Source organism: Saccostrea cucullata, unplaced genomic scaffold (assembly GCF_032062105.1).
Source record: "Saccostrea cucullata isolate Sc308-1 unplaced genomic scaffold, CSIRO_AGI_Scuc_v1 ctg1027, whole genome shotgun sequence".
Lineage (NCBI taxonomy): Eukaryota > Metazoa > Mollusca > Bivalvia > Ostreida > Ostreidae > Saccostrea > Saccostrea cuccullata.
In genome coordinates this window covers 115,962-138,384 of record NW_026927829.1, presented here as the reverse complement: position 1 = coordinate 138,384, position 22,423 = coordinate 115,962, and the positions used below count along the sequence as shown (strand labels likewise).

The 22,423-nt window shown below is 31.3% G+C and overlaps 2 protein-coding genes and 1 long non-coding RNA gene across 4 annotated transcripts; 1 reads left to right on the top strand and 2 right to left on the bottom strand.

Moving 5' to 3' along the window:
• Window positions 1-673: 673 nt before the first annotated feature.
• Window positions 674-2,377, bottom strand: LOC134275606 (uncharacterized). The gene is made up of 4 exons (XR_009993858.1): window positions 2,296-2,377; window positions 1,178-1,228; window positions 1,034-1,075; window positions 674-690 (listed from the first exon to the last, which is right to left on the bottom strand). It is a non-coding gene; the product is annotated as an uncharacterized LOC134275606 (long non-coding RNA).
• Window positions 2,378-3,646: 1,269 nt separating this feature from the next.
• Window positions 3,647-13,388, bottom strand: LOC134275609 (uncharacterized). The gene is made up of 6 exons (XM_062757877.1): window positions 13,353-13,388; window positions 13,101-13,127; window positions 12,687-12,806; window positions 5,603-5,674; window positions 3,937-4,002; window positions 3,647-3,767 (listed from the first exon to the last, which is right to left on the bottom strand). Exons 1-6 carry the CDS (start codon window positions 13,386-13,388, stop codon window positions 3,705-3,707), a joined length of 384 nt encoding a protein of 127 aa, XP_062613861.1. The 3' UTR covers window positions 3,647-3,704.
• A 5,726-nt stretch (window positions 13,389-19,114) lies between these two features.
• Window positions 19,115-21,940, top strand: LOC134275605 (uncharacterized). 2 transcript variants are annotated; one of them, XM_062757873.1, is made up of 2 exons: window positions 19,115-19,175; window positions 20,162-21,940. In XM_062757873.1, exon 2 carries the CDS (start codon window positions 20,521-20,523, stop codon window positions 21,577-21,579), a length of 1,059 nt encoding a protein of 352 aa, XP_062613857.1. In that variant the 5' UTR covers window positions 19,115-19,175; window positions 20,162-20,520; the 3' UTR covers window positions 21,580-21,940. The 2 variants fall into 2 exon arrangements, with proteins under 2 accessions (XP_062613857.1, XP_062613856.1); XM_062757872.1 differs by lacking the exon at window positions 19,115-19,175 and adding an exon at window positions 19,183-19,471.
• The last annotated feature ends 483 nt before the right edge of the window (window positions 21,941-22,423 follow it).

Below are 22,423 nucleotides of genomic sequence, written 5' to 3'. Positions count from 1 at the left end.
ATTAACAAGAGAACATGGAGCCACATTGAAAACATGTACGTAATGATTTAATTTATTAATTAAAGATAGGGTCAGGTTGGGGTATAATAGGGGATACGAATAATTTGTAGGAAAAAAGATTTCTTGTGATAAACAAAGCACATGCAAATGCAACTCAGCTGAAACAGCGTTTTTGGGCAATGGGCCTCTTAACATTGTATTTCTTCAATATCTGTTATCTAGTACTAAGTGCTTCGTTTGATGCATGTAAATACAAATGCATCTCATTCCAAAATGGGAAAAAATAAAAATGTTCAAAGACAACTCTATTTCATGAATTTAATTGGCTACTGTATACAGGGAAATATTCGCCACTTCGCCCTTACATCGTTTGGGCGAATTTAAAAAGGAGCGTATTCAAAATATACAATATATTTTCTTAACCAAAACTGTGACTGGGCGAATTTAAAACGGGGCAAAATTGGTTGTAAGTGTGCAAGGGCGAAAATAAAAAAGGGGCGAATATAACGCTGTATACAGTATGTAAATCATGTCAACATTTATTTCAGCAAAAGAATATAGTTCACAACATAAGATCTGTTGTTGCACGAAAGAATATTTTTATATGATTAACTATGAAAATCTTTGCTCAACTGTTGTGAAGGTAAGTTTGTTTTATGATGTCAAATTGGTCTACATGTCTCATCGTTTCTGAAGAGAAAAATAAAATATGCCTATTAAAATGTTTATATTTAATTTCTTAGTCTTAATGACAAAATCAATATTCCATTTTTTTGTGAAAATGTAATTATGTCATTTTATGACTTTGTTCCTTTAGTAATTAATGAATAGGTCAGTGCCTTTGAAGAAAATGGCCAACAAGCAAAATGTTATCATTCTTAATCAAGAAAAAAACTTTTTAGATGGATTTTTTTTAAAAACTTCTCCTTTGCAAGGTTTGGTAAGACGTTAAGAAAATATTAAGCCTTCTGATGGTATTAGTTTTTTGTACTTCTCTAAGGAATTATTTAGAAAAAAAGATTGCTAACAGTACCTGAAAGTCAGCACTTTGCACTATGTGAACCGCCATCTCGATCTAATAATGAAAATGCTCAAATTAACTGAACATGCTCTCATAAGGACATTTTTTTTTATCAGTAATTTAGTACAATGTATAGATTTTCCCAGAAACACTTACCATATATCTTCTTTCAAAGTTGTCATGAAATTGAGGAATCGTCAATCCAGTCTATAAAAATGAAAATATTAATGCTAAAATGCATTGACTGATAGTTCTAGTAAACCTAATGTAAATGGGGGGGGGTTAATATATATATTTTCGTCTGTCAAGGATGTGAACATATTTTTTAACAATTAAAATCGTGCTGTTATTTCAAACAATATTGATTCAACCAAATATCATTAGTTCAGGCAGCGGAAATTATAAATTTTCTCTTTTACTCTTTTTTCAGAGGTTAACCTTGGGAGATGTTTTAGTTGTCTTAATCGAAGATCAAGGTAAAAAATGATTTTAAAAAATAAAGTTGTATTATTGATGTCAAAATATTTAAGGTTTCGTCAAAGGTCAACATGTCTAAAAATTATTTTTACAATAGCTCCAAAACTATGTGTGGTATAAAGTCAAAACGTTCACAGTTTATAAATTTATCATTGATTAATAGATTAGAAAGTATCACTTGATAAATATTTTTTAAAAGATATTTTTTGAGAAAAATTGTATCAGAAAATGTACATATTTAAAGAAAAATCACCTGCTTAATTCTCTCTTTTTTGTGAAAACCATCATTGCAGAAATAATACCGGTATATGTTTATCATTGAAAGGCAAGTTGGATGTGAATGGTCTCTGAAAGGCTGTTATTGAAAGCATGACATGTATAAAGACAAAACCCCTATAGAATCCGCCATTTGCAATGTACTTTCACTTTCAAGTCTTAACATTTGGACAAAATAAACAGGGAAAACAACTTTCCAGAGGCCACCCACGTTCAACTTGCCCTTCATTGATAAACATATTTTGTTTCTGCAATAATGGTTTTCACCAAGAGCGCAGAATTAATTAGATGTATATTTTGAAAATATATGCAATTTTTTCTCAAATAATATTTTTTTCCAATATTTTTTTCTTATCAATTGATACTTTCTATCTGTTTATCAATGAAAAATTTATAAACTGTAAAAGTTTTAACTTTATGCCTCACATAGTTGTGGTGCTACTGTAAAATTAAATTTTTGGACATGTTGACCTTTGACGAAACCTTAACTAAAAAATTAACAAATTTACATTAAGACGTACCAATGACATCCACTGAATAATGCTCCTTATCAGTTCCATATATGAATCTCGCCAGTTTTGTCCCCTAGACTTAAAATTAAAACATAATATAAAGATGGATGTTGTAGTGTAAGTACAGCTAATCATTTAATTTTAACAAAAATTCATACAATTAATTTTCTTTCCTTTTTTAAGATAATTTCATAATGAAATTTTACTACATTTAAACAGAAGGTGTGCAGTGAATTTGAAAAAAAAACAAGGTCTTTTAGCTTACCAAATTTATTAATTACAATCATTTGTCGAGTTGAGAGATATCACTCAAACAAAAATGCTTCAAATTCAGGCGAACTTTGAACTTGTTAACTAATTATATTGTCAACCCTGGAAGTGATTGTAATTTTAAATTGAAACATGTTCTACAGACTTTTCTGGGCAAATAATGCATATAAGTTAAAAGTACGCTTTCTTTAATCTAACACTGATGCCGAAACATGACTGAACAGGCGTTAAACAATAGACAGTCAATCAATTAATCTAACAATGAAATGCAATACTTAAGTGTAAAGCATGTCATAAATTGGTCTTAAGATGTAATTGATAATTCACGGGAATTTTATAAGCTATTAGTATCAAAATGTCTAAATATTGTATTACAAAAGGGATTGTAAAAATAAGAAAAAAAATGAAATTGTTCATTATATAATTCACATTTAAGTTTAAACTTACCTCTGACAATTGCAACACGTTAAGGATTTTTGATTCCATTTGCAAATAAGGGTCCTTCTGATGTTGCTTCACAGACTTTAAATAGAACAAATAATTATATCATGTTGTTTGTACAATAAACAGCAATGGAGCCGTAAATTGTAATATAATGTCATACAAATAGGATGCTACAGATGCTACTATATTCATAACAACAATCTAGAAAAAGAAGGAAAATGGACACATTGGCTCTTAAGGTGAATTTATGAGAATTAAAAAATTAATTTTTTATTTCTGTATGTTCATGGTTCTGTTGTATCAGATGATATTTTGTGACTTGATGACTTTGGACTTTGAAAGGATTTTCTTTCTTTTTTTTTATTTCAAAGTTAAAAAGTTTTTACCTTTGCCTGAAAATGAACTGGAAATTTATAACATGCCAAAATTTTCCATAAGCAAAGTCTGTTTATCATAAAATCACATTAAAATGCTGTTTATTGTAATGACATTCAAATACGGATAATCAGTTTAAAATATTTGAAATCGTTAGGCAAATTCTAGTTAAATAATTACCGAAATATTATGGGCTAGCAAAGCAATATTTAAAAAAAAACATTACTAAATATTAAATTTTTAGAGTATAGATAGGCAAATTATCACAAATTTCAAATTTCTGGTTTGCATGTAAACAAGCATACTTGTTCAATTATATTCAACTTCCATTATTGCATACTCACCAGTCCTTTTCGGGCATCACGGATGTGCTTTGTTTTCATCATAGCATACTAAAAAGTATCAAAACAACAAAAGTACTAGTAAAGCACAAAAGATTACAAAATAGTATTTTTAAAGTTCAACACACTTTTCATTTTGCTTTGAGTTGTAACAAAATGTTCTTTTGTATTGCCCAGAAGTACCATAATGCTTGTTATTCTTTGAGAGATTTAGACTCACCTCTTTGCCGAATTCTTTTTGGTTTTTGTTAAAACGATATTGTCCCGTGGTATGTGTTTCTCTCTTCTGGAGGAATGATAAATACATGTATATATTCTAGTCATACGTATTGTTAGTCCATTATTTAAACACTGAATAGACAGCGGATAAATACATGTATATATTCTAGTCATACTTATTGTTAGTCCATTATTTAAACACTGAATAGACAGCGGATTTTCCCTTTATTTCGATCACGACAAGTAGTACACGGCGGGTGTGACTGGTCGGCAGGGAGTGGTCATTCCTTCCTGGCACCTGATCCCGTATCTGACGTTTTGGAGGATCATGTTTGTGTTGCTCCTATTTTGTCATTTTATAAGCGTCTTTAAAAAATCTAGTATTTCTTCAATTTAAATATTGTACCTGACGATTGTCAATGATTTATAAATTTACTTTGAAAATATTTAAATTTGGTTGAAATCAGGGTATAGATAAACACATGTAATAATTAGGTGCGAGGAATGATTGAACAAGAATAGCAACTTGTATGTTTGAGAAGCAACAAAGAAAAAAATATTGACCTGAACAGGAAAGAAGAGGTAAAACAAGAGGACTGGTGAGCTTAAGAATACGGAAAAGATGTAAAGTTCTTAGAAAAAAACTTCTTCTGTACATACCCAAAGTAGTCATTTATAACATTTAGGAATATCTTACATTTTGGGATCATTCTTCATGGGTAAGCAAACATTCGTTTTAATGAATGGGCATGTTAACAATGAAATGTGGAGATGTTAAGATGCTTCGCTTTTCAGTCAATTATCTATTTAATTTACAACGCCTCACAGGTAACCTTGATATTGATCTTTCCCTGCAACATATATATGCATCTCCATATGATTCAAGATTTTTTAAAGGTTTCGAAACTGTCTTGTTAAAAATGTGATATCTGTACCCCATTAAGTACAAAAAATAAATGAATTCTAATAGAAATCGAATACCCTTTAATCTAGTCTTTGACATACATGTTTAATCGTGATATTGAAATAAACGTGATCTGTGATGTCATACAAGGAAAGTAAAAACGTTTAACAATGCGCAATTTATCATAAGTCGATTAAATTGAAAAACTAAATTATCGAATAAGTATAAACTACATCCAATTTTCTCCAAATGCCTGGATACCTGAAATTTTTGTATTGTAAAATATATCTGTTGATCAATTTTCAGTTTCAAAATATATACACGTAGCGATACTTTGATTCGCATTTCGAATTCCTGCATATAAATCTGAGATTTATTAATTTTCCCTATAATGATATGATTAATTCAAGTGATGAAGTTTGAAGGAATGTCATAGGTAAAACACTTTATTTTTAGAATTCAGATACATTTTGTGATCACTTTCAGTAATATTAATACCCAGTGCCTTTTTTCAGAACCTGAGTTAGCGAGCTGAATTCATAGGTAAAGTTGAACTGTGAAATCTACGATCATTGGTCCCCAATGATGATTTCACAGTATGTAAATAAAGCTGATGATGGACGTTTATGATGTTAACAAAAAATGTACACTGATACTGTTCCTTTTTTAGATACTGTGTTGGAAAATATTTAAGAAAAAAGACAGCGTTTTCGTGAATGCTGTGGGATAACCTCTAGTATGTTATGATTTTTTGAATACTTACGTGTAGTGCTTTGTGATGCTGATAATAACGAGCATTTTTAGATTTTCCAAGCCAGTCGTATTGGAAGTCATACTACAACAAGAAAGTGTGTTATTTATCTAATATAGCAAATTTAAAAAAAGTTCTTGTGGACATGTACATGTATTTGATGACCTTAAGTTTGTAAAATTGATTCATACATTTTCTTTTGAACATGTAAAATGGATCTGCAAGACTTAGTGCCAACCTATTAAAAAAATAGGGAAGATGCCATTTTCATAAAGGAAAGATGCCATTTTCATAAAAGGAAGATGTCATTTTCTTTTCATACCTTAATATCCCTCCATAATCTGCATATGTTGATTACATCCCAAGGTTCACCCCCCGCACCCCCACCCCCACCCCCCAAAGTCTTGTTTCCTGCTACCTGACCTACCTTATTTTTTGGCACCTAACCCTAAAGGGTTTTTTTATTAGTTTTTTTTTTTGGGGGGGGGGGGGTAGGGGGGAATTGATATTACAGGAATTTCATGTTTAAAGAGTAAAATAATATTTCTCCAAGTTGTTTTTCATGAAATATATGTTTTTAATATGGACTTGAATTCAAAACATTCTAATATGTACAGTTGTGGATCAAAAGACACGGATTTCATTTTAAAAGATAATATTGACCAATGATATGTTCAATTTGGTTTTGTATTAGTTGATATCAAAAATATCGTTAACGTTGGAAAAAATGAAATAAAATTTATAAAAATTAAAATAATTTTCCTACTTACACTACTGAATTAAATATCCCCTTAGATTCCAAAAAATCCCCTGTTGTCCCCCTGTCAGTCCCTGACATTTTCCTGTCTCTCCCTGACTTTCTCCTATGATCCCCTGTCGTTGTCCCTGCTCTCCCTGTCCAGTCCCTGTCGTCCCCTGTTGTTGTCCCTGCCTTCCCTGTCTACTCCCTGTCGTCCCCTGACATTCTCTGATCTCCCTGTCCAGTCCCTGTCGTCCCCTGTCGTTGTCCCTGCCTTCCCTGTCTACTCCCTATCGTCCCCTGACATTTATTTTGGCCAAGAAAAGGAGTTTCAAAAATATTTTTGTTACATTTAAGAGTGAAAAATGATATAGTCTTGAAAACTTTAAGTTTTTTTCATGAAAGTATAGACTTAGTAAAAAGTTAACACATTTTCAAATGTCTTAACTAAATCCCCTGTAATTTAGTTTCTATTACTTGTATCAATGTGATTTTTTTTAGTTTGGTCCTAGCATTTCGGGGGAGAAGGGCAGAGAATTGCATCATTATAAAGAAGAAATAAATTAGCAATTTATTTCAACTTGTGATGCTAGACAGCTTATACATGGTACTTTATGAATCTTTTATATATATTTATAAACTTTTTTATTTTTTTTATTTGATCTACTTTGAAACATCTTTGAGCATAATAACTGTCTTTGTAAAAGAACTAAACATTTGGGAATACATTATCAAATCCATGCATGGGATATGTTGTTTCACCAAAGAATTAAAAAATTAAATGAAAGGAATGATATATAAATGCATTAATAAAATAAATGTCTATTTAATAAATAAAAATTATTAAATAAACTAAAAATATATTTTATTCATTTATTTTCTTATGTGAATAAATCTACAACTCGACTGAATTAAGAATAAAAGAATAAATATATAAATAAATAATGAGAATTATATAAATTTATTCATTTATTTTTTTTTTTAATTTATCACTCATATATATCCCCCAAAATTTGATTTATTAGTTTATTTTATTTATTTGCTGAAATATGCTTCAAGAGTATTTTATTACCATATTTAAACGACTTTTTATTACTTTAAGTCCATGATGGATATCAAAATAATCGTCTCATAATGCACAATATTAATCCGTCAATTAGATTTTTCATACTTTGTATTGATAAAAAAACTCGTTTTTCAAAACCCTAACACGGTTCTGAAACAACATCAAAGCCATTGATGTTTACCAGTAATTAAATAACTCGGTGTACACAGTCAGGACACCTATTACCTTTTTCACTGACCGCTATACCTTGTTTATATTGTGGCAGGACGACCGTGTGTAGTTTGCAGCTGTTTGAAATAACAATTTTCTCCTTGTATGAGAACTTAATATTTTTTCAATCAAAACAAAATAAATGTATCAAAGAAGCTATTGACGGGTAAAGATTGTGCATAATGAGACGATTATTTTGATATCCATCGTGGACGTAAAATAATTAAAAGCAGATTTAATATGGTTCAAAAATACTTTGACACATATTTTTGCGTCAATAGTTTTACATAAAATAAGCCAAAAAAATCCCATTTACGGGTATTTGATTATTTAGTTTGCTTGTATCGTCAATTTTAAAAATAAAAACATTGTTTTTATAATGATTACATACATGCAGGTAATAAGTTTACTTTTTTTATTTACTTACTATTTAAAATCAATTATTGTATTGATTTTAAAAAATTAATTATTCCAAAATGCACCAATACCTCATGCGGTCTCTCTCTCTTTTTTTTCTTTTTTCTTTCTTTTTTTATACAAATGGTAAAAAGTCAAACCAGTATTTAACGAATAAAACAGATTGCAGCGAAATAAATTCGTAGTAAATAAATAAAATAAAATACATGAATAATAAAAAAAATATTAATAAAATATCAATCTATTTCTTTATTTTTGAAACTGAAAATACTACAAATTAGTGAATCATTCAATCTGAAAGAAATAGTGTTTCTTTAGTTTTACTTTAAAATTATATAAACACTTGCATCCGTAATGTGCTACAAAGTATTTTATTAGCGTATTAAAACGACTTTTTATTATTTTAAGTACATGATGGATATCAAAATAATCGGCTTATTATGCACAATATTAATCTGTCAATTTGATTTTTGAGACATTGATTTGATTGAAAAAATCGGTTTTCAAAACCCTAACACGGTTCTGAAACAACATCAAAGCCATTGATGTTTACCAGTAATTAACTCGGGGTACACAGTCATGACACCAATTATCTTTTTCACTGACCGCTATACCTTGTTTATGTTGTGACAGGACGACAGTGTATAGTTTGCAGCTGTTTGAAATAACATTTTCTCTTTGTATGAGAACTGTTTTTTTCAATCACAACAAAATAAAAGTATCAAATAAACTATTGACGGGTAAAGATTGTGCATAATGAGACAATTATTTTGATCTCCATCATGGAAGTAAAATAATTAAAAGTAGTTTAACTATGCTTCAAAAATACTTTGATACATATTCATCGTTAATCAGTTTACATAGAATATGCGAAACAAATCCCATTTTCGGGTATATGATTATTTAGTTTCTTGTATCTTCAATTTAAAAAAACAAACAAACATTTTTTTTATAATGGTTAAATACATGCAGTTAATAAGTTTATTATTTTTATTTACTAACTATTTAAAATCAATCATTGTATTGATTAAAAAAAACTAAAATATTCCAAAATGCGCCAGTACCCCTGCTCTCTTTTTTCTTAGTTTTTTTTTTTTTTTTTTTTTAATTTTTTTTTATTTTTACAAAAGGTAGAAAGTCACTCCATTATTAAATGATTAAAACATGAATAAAATAAAACTCTAAAGAAATACAATTTCTTGCGGATATGAATGATTGACTAATTTGTTGTATTTTCAATTTCAAATATAAATAAATTGTTTTTTATTTATATTTATTTCATTATTTTTTTTTTTAATTTTATTTTATTTATTTACTATGTATTTATTTCGCTGTTATCTGTTTTATTCAGGGTTAGGTTTGTACCTTATGTAAGAAAAAAAGTCAGCAGCGGGTATTGGTGCATTTTGGAATGTTTTAGTGTTTAAAACCAAATCATTAATTGATTTTAAATATTTAGTAAATAAAGAAAATAAACTTATTAACTGCATGTATTTAATCATTATAAAAACAATGTTTTTATTTTAAAAATTGACGATGCAAGCAAACTAAATAATCAAATACCCGAAAATGGGAATTGTTTTGGCATATTCTATGTAAGCTGATTTACAATGAATATGTATCAAAGTATTTTTTAAGCATATTAAAACTGCTTTTAATTATTTTACTTCCATGATGGATATCAAAATAATCGTCTCATTATGCACAATCTTTACCCGCCAATAGCTTATTTGATACTTTTATTTTGTTTTGATTGAAAAAAATTAAGTTCTCATACTAAGAGAAAATGTTATTTCAAACAGTTGCAAACTGTAAACGGTCACTCTGAACACAACATAAACAAGGTATAGCGGTCAGTGAGAAAGACAATAGGTGTCATGACTGTGTACCCAGAGTTAATTACTGGTAAACATCAGTGACTTTGATGTTGTTTCAGAAATATGTTAGGGTTTTGAAAACCGATTTTTTAATCAAAACAAAGTATAAAAAATCTAATTGAAGGATTAATATTGTGCATAATGAGACGATTATTTTGATATCCATCATGGACTTAAAGTAATAAAAAGTCGTTTTAATATGCTAATAAAATACTTCGTAGCACATCAAAGGATGCAACAGTTTATGTAAAATAACCCTCCCCCAATAAAAAAAAACAAAACAAAAAAAAAAAATAAATAAAACAAAATAAAACAAAACAAAAACCTCTAAAAAAGCCACAATTTCTTGCAGATATAATCGATTGACTAATTTGTTTTATTTTCAATTTCAAATAAATATAAATGAATGAGGAAATAAATAAAATAAAACTAATAAAACAAATTTTGCGGAATATAAATGAGTGATAAATTAAAAAATAAACAAATAAATGAATAAATTTATATAATTCTCCTTATTTATTTATTTATTTATTTATCTATTTCTTTATTCATTCTTAACTCAGTCGATTTGTAGATTTATTCACATAAGAAAATAAAAGAATAAAATAGATTTATAGTTTGTTTAATAATTTTTATTTATTAATTAGGCATTTATTTTATTAATGCATTTATATATCATTCCTTTCAATTGATTTTTTTATTCATTTAATTCTTTGGGAAAACAAAATATCCCGTGCATGGATTTGATAATGTATCCCCAAATGTTTAAATCTAGTTCTTTTACAAAGACAGTTATTATGCTCAAAGATGTTTCAAAGTAAATCAAATAAAAAATGAAAAAGTTTATAGATATATAAATAAAAGGTTCATAAATTACAATGTATATGCCGTCTAGCATCACAAGATGAAATAAATTGCTAATTTATTCTTTAGAATGATGCAATTCTCTGCCCTTCTCCCCCGAAATGCTACCAAACTAAAAAACATCACATTGATACAAGTAATAGAAACTAAATTACAGGGGATTTAGTTAAGGCATTTAAAAATGTGTTCACTTTTTACTAAATCTATATTTTCAATATAATTTTTGACTCTTAAATGCAACAAAAATATTTTTGAAACTCCTTTTCTTGGCCAAAGTAAATGTCAGGGGACGACAGGGAGTAGACAGGGAAGGCAGGGACAACGACAGGGGACGACAGGGACTGGACAGGGAGATCAGAGAATGTCAGGGGACGACAGGGAGTAGACAGGGAAGGCAGGGACAACGACAGGGGACAACAGGGACTGGACAGGGAGAGCAGGGACAACGACAGGGGATCATAGGAGAAAGTCAGGGAGAGACAGGAAAATGTCAGCGACTGACAGGGGGACAACAGGGGATTTTTTGGAATCTAAGGGGATATTTAATTCAGTAGTGTTACCTACCCCATTTTTTCAGGTTTTTAGCAAGAAACAAAACTTTTTTTAGGCCTCATTCGAAAATCATTACATTCAATTTCCAATCTTAGGCAGGCTATTGACAGATAGTAGAATGATGTAAAAGGAATTTCAATAACTTCGTTTAAAGTCGACGTTTTGTAATTTCATTGGTCGTTATACCCGTTACACATTGCTAGATATTTAATGAAACGCAGCGAATATTCCTTATTACATTGTCGTATTTTGGCTTACTTGTTTCACACCTACGAGGGGTGATCAAAAAGTTCGCAAACTAATTGAATAACTTCCATACAAGAAACAATATTTGGTTTTAATGTTGATTATATTTTAAATTAATCCTCCCCGATTTTAATGCACATCAACCACCGTTCTGCGCATGCGCGAATCACGTGATATTGGCGGTCATGTGACCCCTCCGTAGCGTTCTGTCACAATAGTTAAAAGATTTTCCCGAGTTTTATATTTCTTTCCATGTGAGTTAATTTTTTATGACAAGAACAGTTAACGTTAATTTGTCAGAAATGGTCATATCTCGGCAACAGAAAGAGTGGATAATGACATCCTTTCCAAAATAAGCATGGCGACCATTAAAACACAAATCTTCTGTCTCAGGAGAGACCTTTATTCAAGGTGGATAGAGAATGGGTGCATCCTTTTTATCATACCTAATATGTTTAAAATCTAAAGTTAACGATATCTTAGGTATTTAACACTTATATCATTGTTCAAATATTTAACTATTTTTCAAAGTGCTAATTGGAAGTCTTTGATAGCAAATTGCTTAATTAAAAATACATATCTTTTCAAACTTGCTTTCACTGGGCAAGATGACAAGTATCATTTTTAACCATCAGCCTTCCTTCACTAAAACGGTTAATCCAATCTTTAATTGAATTTATAGGAACTCATTTATCTCAATAAACTGTGTACAAATTATTATATGATACTGTAGAGGGATTTCTAAGATATTACAATAAATTGTACAATCGTTTGTTGAACGAGTTCGACTGAGAAAACCATTTTTCGTCACAAGTGACCTAAATAGTGACGTCATTTTCACATTGTGACGTCACAATCAAGGAGAGAAACTTTATTCAGCACATGCTATTTATAGACCTTGTGTATGGCTATGTGTGTACCGAATTTCATTCTGATCTGAATTGTGGTTTTGTAGATATAGAGATAGTTTGCGAACTTTTTGATCACCCCTAGTATACTTTTGTTTTAAACTGAATTTGAATATGGAATGTTCTGCTACTTGATCAATTAATATATAGAGCGCATGTGGCATGACAACAAGAGATACTTTCTCCTCCTTGGCTACTAATCCCACAAAAAACTTACCAGATCGTATATTGATCTTTTTATGTTATTTGGATGTCCATCCCTTGGTCTTGGAGATCTATCGGTGTATATGATAAAGTCAAAAATGGCCTTGATGCAGGTATCAGACACCTTAGCTCTCTGTTAAGTAACAGAATATATACGAGTACAAATAACGTTTCATTGGGAATAAAAATGCGAAAGTGTTGTATTTAATACATAAAGTAGCCTGCATAGTAGGTGTTTTTTTATAGTGACTATTTATCTTGTATAAATTATTTTACTAAAGAAAGTGATATGACTTTCATTTCGGAAGGTAAAAAAACCAGGTCAATTAAATAAATTATACACTGAACTACCTTCAGGAGTGTTTTATTTTTGATACTAATATAAACGTATAGTCACTGTAGTAAGAAAATGAGATATGCTACTTACTCCTTGTTCTTCTTTCTGTATTTGTATCTGCCATTACAAAAATAGAAGAATGAACCAAAAGTCTTTTCTTAAATGTATTAAAAAAAAGTGTAATGACATAATTTTATGAACTGGACGAAAACCTCATATGCATTGTAAATATTATAAAAACTTTAGGTTAATATGTGTGAATTGCTAGATTATATATATTTCGTTTTCATTTATCTCCTTATGTTTCCATTTCTATTTTTTTTTTCTCTGTGATACATGTACCTCTTTGAAAGCTAGAAGACTTGCTTTCCTGGTCATTCTAACGGAATGTATATTTCGCCAAGGAATAGTTCAAGAGCATAGGAGGCCTAATATGAAAGTAAATTTTGTGTGACTAACTCTGTGTCTGATGCTAAGGAGTTCTAATATGCATGTAAATCTTGTATGGCCATCTTTGTGTTTGACGCTATTGGGCGGAATATTTAAATATAATTTAATTTCAGTTGTAACGCGTCATTTGATTGGTTAAACGGTTTTTCCATTTCGTATAACATAACTTGCCTACGTCACAATGAGTTACGTCAAAAACGTATCACTCCGCTTGACGTTACTTTTAAAATAATGCTCACTTTGAAGCCTTTTTCTAGATAAGATATTGTCTCATTGTCTACATTGTAATTAAATTATAAGAAACGAAGCTTATTTCAACTTATGTTATCCGATATAACAAAACTTGGGGCAGTTTACGCTTATTTATAAACCGCTTTGCGGTTTATAAAGCGTAAACTGCCCCAAGTTATGTTATATCGGATAACATAAGTTGAAATAAGCTTCATTCCTTAAATATAAAATATTTTTACGGTGAAATGGAAATATAAGGAATCATTGTCTATTGACAGTTGGAAAACGTGGAATTCCTATATTCACAACTATGTAAACAGGATATATAGATAAATAAACTAATATATGGTTACATCTATATTAATATGCATTTATTTACTTTTTCCCCAAGATACATGTATTAGTCGTAGGCTAGAGGTTAAAAGAACAAACTAGTACATTGGGATACGAGGTTTTAAACCGGGTATTTTTTTTTCTTTTCAATTCCAAAAATGCACATTTAAAATTTCTCACGAAAGATGATTTACAAATCAAATGTTCCCTCCTAGCAATGATTATTATGCATGCATTTATTTCATGACCATGAGGGAAATATGAAGATTTATTCAGACAAGAAATATCTTTTTCCCCAAAGTCTTCGCTCCATTATAATTACATGTACATCTATACTACACGTTATCTGATTGGTTCGAGAAAATCAAATGTCAGGGTCATTAAACTTCATATTTCCCAGTCGTTGTTATGCTTTTCGTGACATATTTAACCAATTCCGATACCTAGTGCATTTTCCAGCGTGTACCATCGTTCTAAGAACGATAACTCCCGAGAGTAGAAGACATCACATTGTCAATTGTAGCTAACTACAGAATTGTAGCTCTCCGAAAAAAAAAAAAAACATATTGGCAGGCCGGTGTAACGAGGAAAAGTGACCCCCGTAGAATATTGACCAGGGGGCATTTTCTACGTAGAAAAATGACACCGGGTCAATATTCTACGACAAGTAGGGTCCTTTTCCGACTGTAGAATAACATTCCAGACCAGTAATTCTACAACTCCACACAAGTCGAAAAATGACCCCCAGAGAATTTTGACCCCTTACTTTTTTATACAATAAAAAACTTATATATGTGTCTCTTCATATTTTTTTATACTTTCAAATGCAAGTAGGGGGAATTTTTTATGTACTTTAATCCTTTCCAACATATACCCGGTATTTGATTGATCACTATCAATGTATCTGGTATGGATTTATTTTTGGCTTGAAGAATCCCAATAAATATTTTTTCATTGAGGAACATACATCTTCAAATGTTTTGTTCCAAAAATAGCATGAGATGTTTCTGATAACAATAAACTTTGAATTTTTTTACAAATCCAAATACATACATTGTGAAGCATAGAAGCAAGAAAAGCAACGTTATTTAACTATATAAATTCAATTCCCTAATAGCTCTTACATTTAAACTTACATACACATCTGTATGGAAAAAGGATATGGAGATCGATACATATAACAAACAGTATTCAATACGAAAGTCCACAAAACAATACAAAATAGGAGCAGAGCAATCACGGACCTCCATAACATCAGAGGTGGCATCAGGTGTCATGGAGGAGTGAGCATCCCCTGTTGACCGGTCACACCCGCTGTGTGATCTTCATGATCGAGAAAATGTAAAAATAATTAACAATCAGCACAAAAAAAGTCAGTCATCATTTGACTTAATGATATATCGTATTTGCTGACAAGGACATTGTATCGACCATAGAACTTACGAAATGTCGGTGCAAAATTTCAAAAAGGTACGTGGTACTAGGCATAAAAAATATTTGAGTACTTTAAGAATACCCGATATGAATCAAAGCAACGAACATTTACAATGTCAGTTTTCAACAAAAGGCTACTATTTTTTTTGGTACATTGTTATTCGAAGGAAAATGTTTGATAGGGTATTCGCTCCATTACTTTTATACAAGCATAAACAACAACATTCTATACATGACAACCAGCCGTGCGTGCGCTGGACGCCGTATCTTATCGACAGTCTTCACTAAACAGTAGATCAATAATATATAACACAGACATTATGTATGAGAAATAAAACATCAAAATTCCCAAAAACTGCTGCATCTATTGTAATTCTATAATATACTTTGTGAAAAACGTAAAAAAGCATTAGGGCCGACCAGGAAAAACTAGAGATGAAATGAATTTTTAAAAACCTCTAGAAACCAGCAAGCATGCTTGAGAAAATTTCCTAAGATATGTCTCAAGACGTGTAATGTTTTAATTTTTCTGACTTTTTAAAACATTTCTGAATCAATATTTCTTTATTGGGTGTGTCTCCCCTCCTTTTTTAAAAACATGCTTGGAAACAGTGATGATCAATATATATTATCGGTACATAATCGATTAATAATCGATTATGTTTTGAACTTTAATAAAATTAATATAGAAATAAAACTTATCAAAATTCCCTTTTACAAAAAAATCATTTACTTACATAAAATATTCAAAAATGTTAATGTAATAATATTTCGTTTACTTTAAACAATATAGGACTATTAAGACAGAATGGGAATTTATTCTTTTATAAAGTCCATGCAATGGGTATTTTACTGATATTAGTCCCACCTTTCATTTAATACATATACGTATTTATTTCTTAAAATTAGTTTTTAAAAAAATTGCAAGTTGTAAAAGTAATTATCCAGAAGTTAGCTTGTATTTATGGTTATAATTACGTTTAAAGATTGAAAATTTTTTCCTTTACTTGCAATATTACCGTATCCTGGTATTAGTCTAACCCCATATTTAATCATGGCGGTAAAAGTATCAACAAGACACGGGATGTTTTCAATTTTTCTCTTTGCACTTTTTAATAAAATTAAAGTATGACAATTTTATTTTTTGTTAGTGATGTCGGCGACATTTATTTTATAAAAACATGCTTGGACTCGATTGTCGCCGACAATCGTTCCATCACTACTCAAGACTGATATATTTAAGTTTGTTTTTATTTTTCAAATTCATTTTATTATCATCGATTTCTATTACATGCATGTACATATATCTTTAGTATTTTCATCCCAGTTTTTGTGTAAAAAGCTGTAATATAACTGAGCTACTTGTGTACAATATAGTTTACATTAAGCAGAAACAGAAAAGCAGAGCAACCTGACAAGTACATTTTCTTTTCATAGTTATTTGTATTATTAAAATATTGGATAAACTTGTAATTTAGAAAAGATATATAAGACAAAACACCTTTTCTTGTCGTTCTTTATCCAAGTTAATCAACAGCAAACCTCTCTCTCTCTGTCTCTTTTTTTCTCTCTCTCTAGGAAGTACTGCTTATAAACTTTCTTTATTTTTTTAATATCTGGTGATTCTCTGCTGTCTTTTAAGAAATGAATTTCATTTTTACAGCTTCATGAGGTTATGAACTCTGGTACTTCACGCCGGTGTAACGACGAAAAGTGACCCCCGTAGAATATTAACTAGGGGGGTCATTTTTCTACGTAGAAGAATGACCACGGGTCAATATTCTACGACAAGTAGGGTCATTTTTCAACTGTAGAAAAACATTCCAAGCCAGTAATTCTACATCTCCACACACGTTGAAAAATGACCCCCATTGAAATTTGACCCCCTACATTTTTATACTATAAAACCTTGTGTATGTGTCTCCTGATATTTTTTCATACTTTCAAAAGTAAAGTATCTTTTATCTCAAGCTCTTCAGGATACTAGTATATTGTATCGACGTAGGAATCGAAATTACCATTGTTAATTGACAATACGTCGTCGACAAATCTAAATGTCTAGTTGAAAGCCACGTCACGTAATTTTTTCTTTTCACTCATCTTGCACAAATTCTGCTTCATATGAATGCAAAAAATAGGTCTGCTAATAATGGAGCGCAATTGGTACTCATGAAATTCCAATAGATTTTTTGAAGACCTGGTCTCCAAAAACCACATAGATGTTTTCAATCCAAAACTCGAGCATCTTTTTGATGTCCACTTCAGAGTACTTGTGTGTGTAATCAAAATGTGTTTTAACAAAATATTTTTCCAAATGACCAATAACCAGGTAAGAGAATCTAGGATATCTATTTTTACTGAAAAAGCAGCTGTCAATGATATTAAAAAGTCTGGACTTAATTTATCTTGGGGAATGGTTGTGTTTAAAAGCTGAAAAGTCATAAGTTTTTAAGCTGTTGATTTTGGTAAAATCTTGTGATTTCAAATTGTCAAAAATCATTGGAACTCTTGAGTATCCACATCTGATACACACCATTTCTTGAATATATTGTTGCACAGTACCCTTAATTTTTTTCCTTCATTTCTGTCAATGTCTTAGTCAGATGTAACAAAAGAGGCATGGTTGAACATTTACTAGTGTAAAGCAAGTTTTAAAAATATTTTACTCATTTTACATGTATATATACATGTTATTATTTGAGAATTATTTTACTGAACTAATAAAATAATAACATCTCATTTCCCCATGTGCGCTTTCTTACACAACCACAAATATATTGGCCGCTGCTGTGCCCGATAATTAGAGTTTTATCAATAAAACAAAATGATAAAATGAAACTTGGGAAAAAAATCAATGAGCGGGGGGGGGGGGGGGGGGCGGGGGTCGGGGTCGGGGGTTGGAGGGGTCGGGGGTTGAAACTTATCGTTGATCGAAAAGCAGAGTATAGCAAAATATATTCTACTCTAAATCCATTCATTACTTTCAAATGAAAGTACAATAAACAACAAACACACCATTTGGACATAGCAACGACACGCAGTAGCTTTATTTGCGCCATAACATATGCAAAATATGAAAATCAATTTGTATATACAAGTTTATGTTGGATTGAATAAATCATGATAAAATTTAAACTTTATCGCAGAGTATAAACCACTATTCACCTCTTATATAGCCTTGCTAATATATTGGTATTCGAATGAAAACCTTGTAATTCCGCATTATCACACCAAGTCCGTTTGAAATATTGTCCGTTTCAGGTGTATGGTGGCATATTTATGTCATCCACCTAAATGTTGTCAACATTGCTTATTATGTCAAGTCAAGTTAAGTATTCCGTCAAGTTATGATAACTTTCAGTTTTGTCGTCAAACACCGACTTTTATCTTGTACAGTCAAGATCAGCTATCGTATTTTTGCGATAGCTATCTCGACAAAAAGAGATAATTCATTTGGTATCGCGACTAAATGTTATCTCGCCATGTGTCAAGATAACTATTGCAACAAAATGTGATAGCTTATCTTGACTGGACAAGATTTGTCGATAAACCAGAGAGTTATCATGAATTGACGAAATAGTTGTCTTGACTTGACATGTTATACCATGTTGACTAAAAAACTATGTAGATGGCATAAATATGCCACCATAGTGTAATATAGATCTGGGATTTAAATATTTAAAGTGTTTGTTGATTTTGTGCTCCGTACACAGCTAGGTAAGTAAACATTCATGTCTAGGTGCCTGTGTATTTCCATAGTAGGGGTAACTATATTAAAAGAAGGTAAATATTTCGTGACATACCCCTGTGGACGCACCGGATATATGAAATTTTATCTATTTCTGATTATGACACCTTTAAATGCGAGGAAATATTTTCGTAAATGTTGCCAAACGACGACTGAAAAATTGTGTTAGTGGTTTTTGTTCTGGTACAAAGGTTCATAAGGACAACGATCGCCACATTTTGTGAAACCTTCCATAGCCAGGACCGTCATCTTAACATAACTCTCGGTAATGTGCCAGAATTTCTGTAAACATGTACTAATTCAACAATGAAATGAGGAGAAGTTTTATTTAAATGACCTTCATATTAAAACTTTTAGTTGATCATTATTATCCCCATGCCAGTTTATATTTACAGGTATACATATTCGTTTAGTATTGATAAATGACCTATAACAAGCAAAACCAATTGCGATTGAGTTTAATTCAATTCCTTTATGAACATATACATTTGTGCGCGTATAAAGCGCATAAAGCTTTCAACAACACTGGCTGCTTTCCTTTAATTCCCGGACGAATTATTTATAAATGGTTAACAAAGACAAAGAGGAGGTCCAGACTCCCTCTCTTTTGGAATGTTTGGAGTTTAAAAAAATCTAGGTATTAGTAATGGAAAAAATGACCCGTCCCTGGAAACATGGTGAACGATAAGGAGAATCAAGCATAAGCCTAGGAAAGTATCTCCCACCAAATAGGTTTTTAAGAATGTGTGGGCAAGTTATTTGCGTTCTGTTCTCTTCTTGCATTGATCCACATCCATTTATAGGGTGGCATTATATAGCTAAATTTGCAATATGTAAACTTGTCATTTGTAAATTTTAAAATATTTGCATACTAATCACTCATTAAAGTTGAACTTTATTTCAAAGATAGGTTTAAGCTACTAACCGCGTTATCAATGTCATTTTTCTCTAACAGGAAGGAATGGGTGATGTCTCGCTTAATTCTGCTCAGCACTTTGTTCTTTGTACAATCTGTGATGGAAATGCCAAATTCCTCTGTAATTCATGCCATGATGACCTCTGTCAAACCTGCAGGAAATGGCATCTGAGTAGCAACGCCACCAAACATCACGAGGTCGTGAGCTACACCGATAAAGAAGTCGAGAGGGAAGAAGTAGTCCAAAGGATTTAATAAAGAGACTATACTAGTATCAGATGCACGTCCAGCAACATTGAATTGAAACACAACAGACGCAACATCCGAACACGAAAATGAAACGGTTAGTGATGAAAAGAAAGATACATCCCGTTCTTCATTCTCGGGTATAAGACTTGATGCTCAGTAGCTTTAAACAGATGTTTCATTGGTTCAATATGTCATCAAAGACAACATTCCCCCAAAAGTCAGCGATTTATACTAAAATAAGCCAAGATGAAAAAAGCCAAGAGGAAACATCAGCTCGAAGTGTCGTCGGAGCAACAGTTTTCAAAAACAACCCACACAATCCAGATTTAACGTCTGCTCAGTGGCCAATTGTCGCCAAATCTGACGAATATTCCGACCTTGTCCTTACATTAACCTTGGAGAAAACTGTTCTTCTGCCAAACCTTACTCCTACGTCAGGATGTCATATTTCGTGCGCAGCGTTAAATACAATGTGGGTTAGTGACATGAGTGGGTCCCTGATTCTATTGGATTTCAAGGGAAAAGTTCTGAAAAGAATTAAAACCAGAAGCGGTGCTGGTTTTCATACAATGACACAAGATGGCAAACTTCTTTACACCGACATGGAGAATAAAAAAATTTTTAAACTAAAAGTGTACAAGTACTGTAGCGAGAATTCAAAAGCATTGAAAGCAAGTCGTCGCAAGGCCCTTTTTAAGAAAACTGAGAATTGGACGCCACTTTGTATATATTCATCGCGCTATACTGGTGACCTTCTTGTTGGTATGGTAAATGAGCACCGAGCAAGGATAATGCGATACGATTCTAAGGGAAAAGAGAAACAAGGAATCGAATTTGACGATAAGAATGATGCTCTCTATAGTCTTCCTCAGTTTGTGACAGAGAACGCCAATATGGACGTGATTACGTCAGACCGAACGGAACTGGTGGCGGTGGACATTACCGGCGGAAGGAGGTGGATCTACTCCGGTACCGGTAAATCCGGATTCCTTCCCGCTGGGATCTGCTGTGATTTGCTTATGAACATTGTAGTGTTTGATGTTTTCAGCAACAAAGTTCACTTGGTGGACAAAGATGGCAATTTTCTGTCGCGTCTGTTAGTCCTGGGAAATTCATGGATACCACAGGGAGTGTGTTTTGATAAAGAGGGTCGTTTGTTCTGCGGCGATCGCTCCAAAATTTATGTATACAAATACAAACATGTATAATTCAAACAATAACTGTTAAAAGTATTTACATACAGGGTACAGAAAACAAACAAACAAACAAAGAGAAACTCTCTTGGCTCAAATTATATTCTATAAATATTGCATGTAGTTGAGTGTAACATTGAAAATTTTCATCCCAAAAAAGCCATTGTCAACCTCGGTTGCGCCTCGGTTGACAATGGTTTTCTAACTGTTCTTGGGGTGAAAAGCAGCAGCAGTATTTTTCATTGAGGAGCAATTATAGATTTATGATTTATGATTATATTTCTGGGCGTTATTTTTATCATTCAAAAGGTTTTATTCCGAAAATGGCATAATATGTTTCTGATAACATTTAACTTTGAATTTTTTTACAAATCCAAAAACATACATGTAGCACAGAAGCAAGAAAAGCAATTTAACTATATAAATTCAATTGTCTTAGCTCTTACCTTTAACTTACATATAGTTTTGAAGTTTGAAAATTCATTCATAGAAAATTAAATATTTTTATGCAAATTTTCTAAGCTGGAACCATTTTTTGTGCCAGTTTTAAAAATAAGGATAAAAAATTGCTAAACTTTTGAAAAATTATGTATCCATGGTAAAATCAAAGAGATTTTATAATTGATTAATAACGGACACTAGCTAGAAATGACCCATACTACCCATAGTCCTTTGCGTCTCCGCACACAGAGATTTAAGATTTGGTTTGGTACAAACGAACTCCCGAGGAAGTTTGGAAATGACTTTTTAAAATTAAAATGGCAACTGTGGAAACTTACTGTATAAAATGTAATAAACGTTTCTGTGAATTCTCGTACCTTTGCTCTTATAGCCTTTAGTTGGAACATTTTAATATTGT